Source organism: Solanum stenotomum, chromosome 1 (assembly GCF_019186545.1).
Source record: "Solanum stenotomum isolate F172 chromosome 1, ASM1918654v1, whole genome shotgun sequence".
NCBI classification, from domain to species: Eukaryota; Viridiplantae; Streptophyta; class Magnoliopsida; order Solanales; family Solanaceae; genus Solanum; species Solanum stenotomum.
The window spans coordinates 81,102,437-81,115,547 of record NC_064282.1 but is presented as its reverse complement, the minus strand read 5'-3'; the positions used below and the strand labels follow the sequence as shown (position 1 = coordinate 81,115,547).

General features: G+C 31.9%; 1 protein-coding gene across 1 annotated transcript; it reads right to left on the bottom strand.

Moving 5' to 3' along the window:
* Nucleotides 1-12,008: 12,008 nt before the first annotated feature.
* LOC125857369 (uncharacterized) lies at nucleotides 12,009-13,111 on the bottom strand. The gene is made up of 3 exons (XM_049536967.1): nucleotides 12,911-13,111; nucleotides 12,257-12,422; nucleotides 12,009-12,133 (listed from the first exon to the last, which is right to left on the bottom strand). The coding sequence occupies exons 1-3, from the start codon at nucleotides 13,109-13,111 to the stop codon at nucleotides 12,009-12,011; spliced, it is 492 nt and encodes a 163-aa protein (XP_049392924.1).

Sequence of the window (13,111 nt, the reverse complement as noted above, 5' to 3'; positions counted from 1 at the left end):
TACATAATCCATAGTATTCTTCAATTCCCTAAATTATCGAATAAAGCCTAAAACATGGTTTCTAAGTAATGTAGCATGATAAACTAGGTACCAACCCCCAATTTACTCAAATCAATATGAACTTACAAATTCAAGTTCAATCTACAGGACAGAATCTCATAGCCTACCTTAAGCCCGACTGTTCGCGCTCTACATAACCTTTTTGAAGCTTTTCCTTTCTGTAAGTCCTCAAAATGCCACTTAAGTCGCCATAGATCAAACATTTTAGTGACAAGTTTAGCTAGATCGCAACAAATATCTGCAATAGTAGGAATAAATTTTACTTTCCCGCTTAAAAACTTTTTTTCTCCCAAAGGTTTTGTGGGAGACAGTCTCCACTATATGATAATTGGTGGCAAATATGTAGCTACTATTTTTTTAATATGTATAAAATTAATTAAAATTGAAAAAATAACCCCAAAAAGTAACATTATGGTACTTCTTAAATTTCCATAGAAAAGATTTGCCGCCTCAAAAAGTAACTCATACAATTTTAACTCTAAATACCATATGGAAACTCATTCGATTTTTCACCCTAAATATCCCAACTATCGAAGAATCTAAAATCGGAGAGGCAAAATTGAGATTTGCACCTACTGCTTTGTTGAAGAATTCAAAAGGAGGAGTATTTATTTTTGCTCAAATTTCAATTCAGGCAAGCCCTTTCTTCTCCATCGGATTATGCACTATGTGTTGCTTGAATTCACTATCTATTGTTGGAAACACAATTTATAGTTGTGTTTCCCTCTAGTACTAGAGAGAACAAATCCTTATATTCTATTTTCAATGCTTTGAACCAGAGAAAAGTCCAAAAACCAGCTTTTCTTGTAAACTATTTTAGCAACCAAAAAAGTTCACAGAATTAAGGACATAATAGAACCAGAGTCATTGCTAAATATGATAATGTTGCCACTTATTAACCAACAAAGTCAAACCTGCTTATAGTTTTACTTTTACCTATGATCCTCTAAAATTATAAAAGGTGCACAAAAATTGTGATACTACTTTCACATAGTCATGTTTTAGCTTTGTCCCACTATTAATAAAATTACCCGCGCCTCGCACAGGAATTTAATATCACAAAATTTATAACATAATACTTAAAACCTATCAGTCATTAATACTAAAACACTATATTCTCTTACATACAAGATTACGTAGTAACGAACATTAATAATGTAAAGAAAAATGATAATTATAGTATCTTATCATTTATCCTTCAATTAATCATCTTTAGTTTGATTTTATAATTTATCATTTTGCTTCCAAGAAGTGTTACTATTTGATATTTTTGGGGAATCACATGAAGATCAACCTTTTCTAATAAATAAATAATTATTGGTGAAGAGTTAAATAAATTTTAAAAGGCTGAAAAAACTAAACAAATATTCTAATACTAACGTGTAGAAAGTTCAGCCCTACCTTTTGCTTTACATTTATCATTTTAAAGTTCCTCAGATAAATGTATCATATGTAATTATTAAAATGGAATCTTAAAGAGAGAATGTATCATATTGGACAAAAATTGAACTTATTATTTATACTTGAAAGGGAAAATATTACACAAAACTATTCAGTTTGTTTGAATGTTTCTTTAAAATCAACATACCAGAGTGATGGAGTTCAATTTGAAACTACACTTCTATACCAATTGCAGTGTCGAGACACACATTTATTACTTCAAGAAAAGTATTTACAACTTGCAGTAAACTTGAGAATCTATTCATACTTCATATTGAATATGAGCAATTAATTTATTGTTTAGTTATCTATGTCATGGTACAAAAGAAGTTAAGAATTTTCGTTGTTTTAAACTTTTAGGAAATCCCTCTATTTATAGAAAACAAAGAGTAGTGTGAACAAATGCTTATTGTGCCTTATCGAAAATGTCATAACTCATTGAAAAACATACAACCCTTCGGAAAGGTCACAACTTTTCAAAAAAGTCGCAACTCTTCAAAAAAGTCACAACTTTTAATGAAAGGGGAAGACTAGTTTTGGAAATAAATAAATTAAAAGGGAATCCTAGTTTGTGTTGGCGCCACGTAGGCGGGCCTAGGGTTCTCTTTATATATATATATATATATATATATACTAGTTTTACGACACGTGCGTATAGTATCTATAGTATAAGATGTTGTAAAATAGAATTAATATTACTAAATTAAATATTTTTAGTAAATAATAATAATTTAAAGAAAATTGGACAAGTGCTTTTAAATGATTAATAAAGATTGTCATAGAGTTACATGTATTTTAAGATCAAAATAACCAGATATTATTGAAACATTTCAAAATACATTAAAAGTTTAAATATCAAGATAAAGCGACATTTCTTAGTAGTATTATTATTTACTTTAGTCAATTTTGTAAACAAATCTAACCAACAAATTTTTTTAAAAATATCAATACAAAAAATATCACCAATAGTCTTTCCTCTTAAGGCTATGAGCATAAATGGTGGACACCATTTAGGTATAATTTTTCTCTTAAATATTGATACTTAAAATTTAGTATGTGCATGACACTAATAAGGAATACCATAAATATTTTGATATTTTATCTTTATACGTAATCTATCTTTTACCAATTAATATTTGAGTAAGACTATCATAGAGTGGTAATTCTACAAAAAAAAAATGTACTTTACAGTTATAACGAATGATGGTTAAATTGAGCTTTGAGTGTACGTCAATTATTTATCTTGACCAATTTTGTATTTTAGATATACATATATATTTTAGATATAATTTAATTTTAATATATGAACAACATCACCTTTGGTGAAAAATATTTCATTTTTTTAAGTTTCTACCTTATCTTTGTAGAATTGTAATCTTCTTCTTTTTCCTTCCGGATACATATCATATAGTTGTTTTCTAATGAAAGTATCTAGAATCTTATAGAAGTTGTATCGTGATATAATATATTAAAGTTTTTCAATAATAAAAATTAATAGATGAATAAAATTTAAAGTATTGTTTATAGAATCTTTAATTTGATATACGACTATTTTATGGTCAATCACTATTTTCTTGTCTATTTTTATATAGCTAAAAAGGAGTGTATCTCGTGACATAAAATTTCCTCAAATTCAAATGAACACAAAATAATAGGAAAAAATATGTGGAATGATACATAGCCAATGAAGAAGGAAGACGAAAATATATTTTCATATATATTCACTATAGTGTTCCATTTGATTAAAATCTCTTGTCACCAATACTTTACTTTCTTCGTTTATTTTTACTTGCATATCTATTAAAAAATAATTATTATCATGTCTATATTATCATATTATAAATAAAAGTGAAAATCTATTTTTGAAATAGTGGATTTAACATTAAAACTAATGATTCAATAGACAACGTTGATGCCCATTGTTTTAGCAAAATCAGAAAGAAACTACTTCATTTGAGGGTAAAAATATAAAAAATAAAAATCAAAGAAGAAATATCTTACCCAAATCATGTGACTTTTTGCATATTTGTTTATTATTATTTTCTTTCCCACAACTTTTTGTCGTTGTTAACTCATGGAAATCGTAAGAAAAAATACGAGTGTGAATTTATGAATGATTTGCTACAATTTGTTCACCAACTCTTTCTTATGTGGTACCTCGAATTTCGTTGAATTTTAAACTTAATCAACTGTTGCAAATAACCCTTAGAATATTTTAAAAAGAAGAAGAGTAGAAAACTTTCAAAAATCGTAGTGTAAAAGTGAGAGGAAACCCTCTATTTATAGCTAACAAACAGTAGTATGAATAGGTGTTAATTGTTCCTTATCAAAAAAGTTACAACCTTCCAAAAAAGTAACAATTCATCGGAAAAATCACAACCTTTTGCAAAAGTCACAACTCATTTGAAAACGCACAACCCTTCAGAAAATTCACGACCCATTGAAAAATCACTACTCTTCGAAAAAGTCACAACTCATCGGAAAAGGCACAACCCTTCGAAAAAGTCACAACCCTTTGAAAACATCACAACCCTTTGGGAAAGTCACAACTCATCGAAATTGTCAAAACCCGTCAAAAAAGTTGCAACTCTTTGGAAAAGTCACATCTCTTTGAGAAAATCACAACCCTTTAATATAAAAGGGTATATACATTTAATATAATATAAATAATTAAATTAATAAATAAAATAGATTGAGTACTTTTAATTGGGGGTATTATAGTAATTCAACATTCAATTTAAGAGGTCATGCTTCTAAGGTAGTGTGTGTATATATATAATATTTATGATTCTTATGCTTTCAAGATATGTACATCTTGCTTAGACAAGTTTCTAACTTATTTCTTATTAAGTATTTCATAGACCAATTATATTTTGTTAGAATGTTACAAAAGAGAAAACCCAAACTCCATCACAAAGAAAAACACTTCTGTTCACACTTAATAGGCCAACCAGACCATCAGAAAAAAGTATTAGAATAACCTTATTTGTTGGATGCTTCTACATGTTTTTTGGAGAGAATTTTTTTTAGACCAGAGCAAGTAAATATGATGCATTTCTTGAAGGAACTCATCAATTTTGCAGGCTTTCTTGTAATGAATGTAAATAGTAATAACATATATATTTTTTATAACCATCCACATTTTATTATAACAAAGTGTTTTATACAGTTCAAAGGAAAAAACAAACTTGTTCCACAATTGGACATGCTTAGTTTAGTAATTAAACCTTTCATCATCTATGAACTTCTTCTAATTAAATCAAATGATAAACAACTAGTTAGCTCTGGTATGTATTGAGTTGAGTGACACAAAGTTGTATCTTTTGATGCATTTTGTCTCCTTTTCTCTACCCACTTCATTTTATATTTTAAACACTCCTTTATCTTTTTCATAAATATAGTGTCTGAATACGCTTGGACAAGCTAAATGTCGAGTTTTGTCCATCCTTGAAAATGGTATTCAATAGTGTATTAATATAAATTACTATACATATCTCTTAAAGCATCTAATTAGCTAATTCTCTAACAACTAGAACAATAATTATTGATAAATGAAGGTGTGATGTCTATCTTTTTGTTTCTCATTATATATATTCGTGATGTCTATTAAACAACTTCATTAATTCACGTGTATGTTCTCTTACAACTCTTTTTCAATTATTGTCATGATTAACTTATCTTGGTTTATTAAACTTGTTTCTTTTGTTGGTGTGACAACTCTAATCACGTACAAAACTCTCAAGAATGTGTCATTTGTTATGAAGTATATGTTTGATATTGAAAATAATTTATTTTATGTTAGTTTATTTGGTAGTCATTTGAATCTTTTTTAAAATATATTTTCAGGATCAACCATCTAGTGAATAACCAATGACACGTTCTTGATAATCTTGTATGTGATTAGAGCTAAAGATTAGTCAAAGAAACAAATTAATTAAATCAAGATAAATTTATTGTGGCAATAATTTATTTATTTTGAAAATTAAAGGTGTGAGGGAACATACATGTGAATTAACAAAGTCTTTTTTGTGGTTTAGGTTCACTTAAATTAAAGAGAAAGAACACATATGAGATGATCAACCAAAAAATATACATCACCTTAAAAGTTGAAACTTTAGTCTCAAAATGCCCAAATCAAAGTTTATTTTAACAAATTAATTTCTCTTGAGGTGTACATACATAGAATTTCACTAATGAAAAATATAAAGGAAACATATAAAACGAGAAACAAAAAATAGACATCACACCTGAATTTATCAATAAATATTGTTCAAATCGATAGAATTTTTTTCCAAATAAGATGCTTAAAGAGATATCTATTGAATATCTTTTTATTAAGGATGAACAAAGTTACCCAAGCTCATTCAGACATCATGATTATGAATTAAATAAATGAATGTTCGAAGTTTCAACACTTTAACATAAATAAAGGAGTGTTCAATATAGATGTTTTGAATAGGTTTCAACTTGCTAACATGATAAATGTAACAAGAAGAGCAAAAACATCTTATATATTATTAAGTGACTAGATTAAGAGAAATCTTGACAATTCACTCAAAATATTGTCCCTTCCTTTCATCAATAGTGTTGTACTAAAGTTCTGGATTTGATCGTCAAACAATGTATCAACTATAGTTATCACACAGTTATTAGCTGCTTCAATTCTATCTCCATTAGGCAATAATATTCAATAGGTTGTTGTTTATTGGGTGCCTTTTTTTTTTCTAATTACTTCGAGTGTAGTTTTGTTTTCCCAAGTTCTAAAATATTTTTACTCTATGCTTGCCTCATATTCAAATATTGTGTTGCTATTTCTCTACTAATGATGTTTGCTTATACCTCATTCTACTAGTAATAATTCAGTGTATGTATTAGGCTATTAACGAATAGGGATTAAAATTTTGTTATTTTTTATTAGAACATTTTACTCCAAAGTCTACTTACTGATTAGTTAAAATTTTACGTTGAAAATAGTCAAACATCAATTCATATTGCAATATGGTTGGGTCTTTCTTTTTTGATGCAAGGATAAAGATTTTACTATATCGTGCAACTTTAAAAGGACAAATAAACTCAAGAGATTTATTTCGTCCATCAAGGATTATGCTCTAGTTACAACAAATTATCTTTTTTGTTCTAAAAAAACCTCCTTTCATGTACAAAAGAAGATACCGTAGATTGTGTCTAATAATATATCTATATATAATAGGAGAAGAAAAAGTGTCACGTGTCAGTACCACAAAAAAGAATTTATGAATTTATTAAAATTAATCTAAAATATAAAAATCCAAATATAAAAATAAAATTCCAATCACTAAAAAAAACTGTCTTTTAACGTTTAGGACTCTTCTTCTTCTTCTTCTTCTTTTTTGGAAGTTTTCAATTTAATATTAATTATTTTTTAAAAAATAAATTTTAATTATGCTAACATATTTGAAACTATATTGTATTATATATTTTACGTTATTGAAAAAATTCTGTCTATTTAATTAAAATAATTATTTAGATAAATTAATAATTAAGTTATATATCTTTAACTAGTAAGATTACTCGCGCGGGAATTTAATATCACAAAATTTATAAATTAATACTTAAAAACCTATCATTTATCAAATATAAAACACTATATATCTTGTATACAAGACCACGTAGAATTTAATATCACAGAATTTATAAAATGATACTTAAAACCTTTTAGTCATTAAAACTAAAACACAATATTATCTTACATGCAAGACTATGTTGTAACGAACATTATTAATGTATAGGAAAATGATAATTAGAACATCTTATCATCTATCCTTCAACCAATCATCTTTAATTTGATTTTAAATTTATCCTTTTGTCTCCAGGAAGTGGTACTATTTGATATTTTTGGGAAATTAGATGAACATCAACATGAGATATAAAATTTTCTAATAAATAAATAATATTTATTTGTGCTAACAAATACTTATAATAACAACTTTGCAGAAACATAAACAACAATGTTTAAAACACGTACTGAAAAACAACAATTATTATCATAAGCATAAATTAATGAATGTAAAAAAATATACGAGGATCTATAACAATACAATGAAACATGAAGGAAAAAATTGAGTCCACTTAATGCAAAGTGTCCCCTTAAGGAAATCATTCCCGTCTAGTACCTGAGGCTTAAAGGAATAGATTCTCTCAAGATGAAACGATTCTATTCACAAGTATATTGATACAAAAATAATGATGTCAGTGAGCCACTCAACATGAGCAACGTACACGAATATTTAATTGTGCAGAAGAACAAAAGTTCAGAATTTTCGTTATTTTAAAATGATAGGAAATTTCTCTATTTATAGACAACAAAGGGTAGTGTGAACAAATACTTGTTGTGCCTTATCGGAAAAGTCACAACTCTTTGGAAAAGTTACAACCCTTCAGAAAGGTCACAACCTTTCATAAAAGTCACAATTTTTCATAAAAGTCGCAACTCTTCATAAAAGTCGCAACTCTCCATAAAAGTCACAACTTTTCATAAATTCACATCTTTTCATGAAAGGGGGAGGCTATTTTTTGAAATAAATAAACTTAAAAGGAAATTCTAGCTTGTGGTCAAGCCTCATAGGCGGGCCTAGGGTTCTCTTTTATATAAATATATGATAATCACAATATTTTTTGACTATTCACAATTTTTGTTTTGAAAAAAAAAAGGAATATTGATGTCAACACCACAGAAAATGTACATAATTATATTAATTAATACTTAAGAATTAGTTATTAAAATTTTTGTTTTAAAAATTGAAATATTGATGTTAGCACCACAATTTTTTTTTATATATTTATATTAATTAATCAATTACATCTTTATATTAATTAATTAATATTTACTATTCACAATTTATTTTTTTTAAAAAAAGAATATTGATAATTGTAATATTCATTATCACATGGGTTGTGCAATGAGATTGAGGAGGGTTTTGTATTCATTATCGTGGCTATAATTTATATTTTTGAAAACATTCGTCCTCGAATGAGATGACTCTTACTAGGCTAAGGGTGGTAACATCAAGTTCAAACATCCAACAAGAAAATGCAAACAAACAACATGCTCACTCATAATTTAAAGAGTACTAAGAAGAGAATTAGAACCTTGGTCTGCATTTTCTCCGGACTCAAAGAGATGTGGATATCTCTTCTTCATGTCCTCTTCAGCATCCCAAATAGCTTCCTCAACGAATTGATTCCTCCAAAGACTTTGATTCATGCTACCTCTTTTGTTCTCAGCTTGCGAACTTGGTGATCTAGAATCTGAACAGGAATCTCCTCATAAGATAAGCTATCCTTGATCCCAATATTTTCAGTTGGTATGATCAATGAAGGATCGCCCATGCATTTCTTCAAAATGGAGATGTGAAACACCGGATGAACCGCGACCAACTTGTGTGGTAGCTCCAACTCATAAGCTACTTTGCCAATCCTCTTGGATATTCGATAAGGTCCAATATACCGAGGACTAAGTTTCCCCTTCATGGGTGAAACTTTTAGATATACCCAATCATCTACTTCGAACTCTAACATCCTTCTCCTGACATCAGTGTAAGATTTCTGACAACTCTGTGCCGTTTTCAACCTCTCTTGAATCACTTTCACCTTCTCCATAGCTTGATGGACTAAATCTGGTCCAATCAACACTGCTTCACCACCTTCAAACCATCCAATAGGAGATCTACATCCTTTCCCATAAAGAGCTTCATATTGAGCCATCTGGATGCTAGAGTGGTAACTGTTGTTGTATGCAAATTCAATAAGGGGTAGATGATCATCCCAATTACCTTTGAAATCGATCACACAGGCCCTCAACATATCTTCTAATGTCTGAATAGCGCGCTCTGCTCGCCCATCTGTATGAGGATGAAAAGCAATACTTAAGTTCACCTTTGAACCCAAACCTTTCTGAAAAGATTTCCAGAATTGTGCACCACTATCTGAAATAATGGAGACTAGAACTCCATGAAGTGTTACCACCTCCTAAATATATAACCTAGCATAATGCTCTGCTGAATGAGTAGTCTTTATCGGCAAAAAGTGGGCTGATTTTGTCATTCTGGCGACAATCAACCAAATAGAATCATGCTGCTTGTGAGTCCTTGGTAAACTTGTGATGAAGTCCATATTAATAATCTCCCACCTCCACTCCGGAAGTTCTACATTCTGAGCCAAACTGCCGGGCCTTTGGTGTTCTACTTTAACTTGTTGGCAATTTGGGCACTTAGCAGCAAATTATGTAATTCCCTTCTTCATACTATTCCACCAATACACCTCTTTCAAATCGCGATACAACTTTGTGGAACCCGAATGAATGGAATATCTGGAGCTATGAGCCTCATATGACATCCTAACTTAGAGTCCATCCTCCATTGGTACACACAATCTATCTTGATATCTCATTACGCCATCTTCCTCTTGTTCAAAAGCTATTACTTTTTCCTTATGAATTATTTGCCTTCAATTCAAGAAAAATAGGGTCTTAGTCTTGCTTGCCTTTTACTTCTGACACTAATGATGATTCAGCACACTAATGATGATTCAGCCCCATTCATCACCACTACTCTTCCTTCTATGGAATCCATAAGTCTTACTCCCAGCCGTGCAAGTCTATGCACATGTTTTGCTCACTCTCTCTTTTCTTCCTCAACATGGGCAGTACTACCCATAGACAACCTGCTTAAAGCATCATCAACAACATTAGCCTTACCTAGGTGGTAAAGAATACTCATGTCATAATCCTTAAGTAATTCTAACCACCTCCTCTATCTGAGATTGAGCGCTTTCTGAGTGAACACATACTGAAGGCTCTTATGATCGGTGAAAAAATCCACATGAACACCATAAAGATAATAGCACCATTTTCAAAGCAAATAGTACAACAGCCAATTCTAAGTCACGGGTTGGGTAGTTCTTCTCATTAACGTTCAACTATCTGGAGGCATAAGCTATAACTTTGTTACTCTGCATTAACACACAACCCAATCTAACTCTAGATGCATCACAATACACCACAAAACCTTGCGTACCTTCTGGTAAGGTCAATACTGGGGCAGTAGTTAACCTCTTTTTAAATTCCTAAAAGCTTTTCTCACAAGCTTCAGACCATTGAAACTTAACTGTTTTCTGTGTCAATTTGGTCAAAGGGGATGAAATAGACGAGAACCCCTCTACAAACCTCCTATAATATCCCGCCAAGCCCAAAAAACTCATAATATCAGTTGGAGATGTGGGTCTAGGCCAACTCTATACTACCTCTATCTTTTGAGTATCAACTCTAATTCCATCACCGAAAACTATGTGGCCCAAGAATGCCACTAACTCAAGCCAAAACTCACATTTCGAGAAATTAGCATACAACTCCTTATCTTTCAAAGTCCGAAGAACTATTCTGAGATGGCTAATATGATGTTCTTCATTCCTTGAATAGATTAGTATATCATTAATGAAGACGATAACAAACATATCTAAATAAGTTTTGAAGACTCTATTCATAAGGTCCACGAATGCTACAAGTGCATTGGTCAAACTGAACGACATGACCAGAAACTCATAGTGACCATAACGGGTCCTGAATGCTGCCTTTGGAATATCACATTCCCTTACTTTCAACTGATGGTAGCTAGATCTAAGGTCTATTTTAAAAAAACAAGAAACACCCTGAAGCTGATCGAAAAGATCATCAATCCTTCGAAGAGGATACTTGTTCTTGATAGTAACCTTGTTTAATTAGTGGTAATCTACACACATCCTAAGGGAACCATCTTTCTTTCTCACAAACAAGATCGGAGCGCCCCAAGGTGAGACACTTGGTCGAATAAAGCCCCTATCTAATAAATCATTCAACTGCTCTTTAAGCTCTTTCAACTCTGTTGGTGCCATTCAATATGGCGGAATAGATATAGGATGAGTATTTGGAAGAAGGTCTATGCCGAAGTCTATCTCTCTCTCAGGAGGGACTCCGAGAAGATCATCTGGAAAGACTTCTGGAAACTCTCTTACTACTTAAACTGACTGAATAAGAGGTATCTCAACACTAGAGTCATTAACTTGGACTAAGTGATAGACACACTCCTTAGAAACTAACTTCATTGCCTTAAGGTACGAAATAAAATGACCCTTAGGCATTGCTGAACTACTTTTCCACTCTAAGACTATCATTTGGAAACTGAAACTTGACAACTCGAGTTCTACAATCAACTGAGGCATAAAAGGCATAAAGTCAGTCGATACCAAGAATAACATCAAAATCTACCATACCTAACTCAACTAGATCAACCATGGTACTCTTGTGATTGACGAAAATGAGACAATCACGATAGACTCTCTCTGCTAGAATACGCTCACCAACAGGTGTAGAAACACTGAATGGTTCACTAAGTTTCTCAGGAATAACATCAAAATTCATAGCAAGATAAGGAGTTATAAAAGATAAACTCGCTCTTGGGTCTAGAAAGCATAAACAGTAAACTCAAAGACTTAGATCATACCAGTGACAACACCTGGCGAATCCTCTTTCTCTTGGCGACTATGATAGCATATAAGCGGTTTGTTCCTCCGCCAGTACCGAAAGTAGCCCCTCTAGTTGTAACTCTGTCTAGTGGAGCAACTGAAGAAGATTGGGCTATATTGCCCCCATTACCATTTCCCTACCTGTTCTTTGGACACTCTCGCATGAAATGCCCCCTCTGACCACATTTGAAGCAACCAGTGAAACCCTCACGACAAATACCTGAATGGTTCCTACCGCACTTGGCGCATGCAGGAGGCTTACTACCCCCTTGTGTCACGCTACCCTGAGAATAAGTAGGTTTAGCTCTAAAATTCTGACCATTGTACTCATCTTTGTTCTTAGGTGCAGGTTCACTAGTAGATGATGAAGTAGGGCCCTTCTGTTTCTGTTGGAAGGACGACAGGTTGGCATTACTCTTCTGGTGCATGGACTCATTCCCTGTATTAGCCCTCTTGTTCTTAAATCTTCTCTATCCCTCAACTTCTCTTCCTCTACCTGCTGCACATAGACCATCAACCTTGAGATATCCATGTCACTTATCAACATTGCGGGCCTACCTTCTTTACTCGACAGACGAGCCAACCTAGCAACAAACAAACTCATTCTACCCCTTATATCTGCAACTATTTTGGGAGAATTACGAAACAATTGGGTGAATTTCAACCTATATTCATGAACTCTTAGAGAATCCTACTTAAGTGTGAGGAACTCACGCACCTTAGCCTCTTTCAGTTCTCGGGGAAAGAAACGCCCTAAGAAACCTTCTTCAAAACAGGCCTAACTCGCAGGTGGTGCATCCTCAGCTCTAACCCCTTTCCACTGGTCAAACCAAGTCCTAGCGACATTTTTCAGTTGATATGCAACTAGCTCAACCCTCTCAGTATCCGCAACATGCATCACATCAAACACCTTTTTCAATTCATTAGCAAAGTTCTCCGGATCCTCAGAAGTCTTTGAACCAATGAAACTTGGAGGATTCATCCTAAAGAACTCATGAATCCTTGAAGTGTTAGGCTCTCCTTGTCGAGCTCCCTTTTGTTGCCCAACCTGGTTAGTCACAGCTTGACTAAACAT

Bases quoted from the DNA above. Each gene is read 5' to 3' on its own strand.
- LOC125857369 (XM_049536967.1), bottom strand. From the start codon at position 13,111: ATGTTTAGTCAAGCTGTGACTAACCAGGTTGGGCAACAAAAGGGAGCT. The intron at 12,423-12,910 runs GTTGAGCTAGTT...TCCTTCCAACAG, and splicing joins ATGTTGCGGATACTGAGAGG to AAACAGAAGGGCCCTACTTC. The intron at 12,134-12,256 runs GTATTTGTCGTG...AATCTTCTTCAG, and splicing joins GTGCGGTAGGAACCATTCAG to TTGCTCCACTAGACAGAGTT.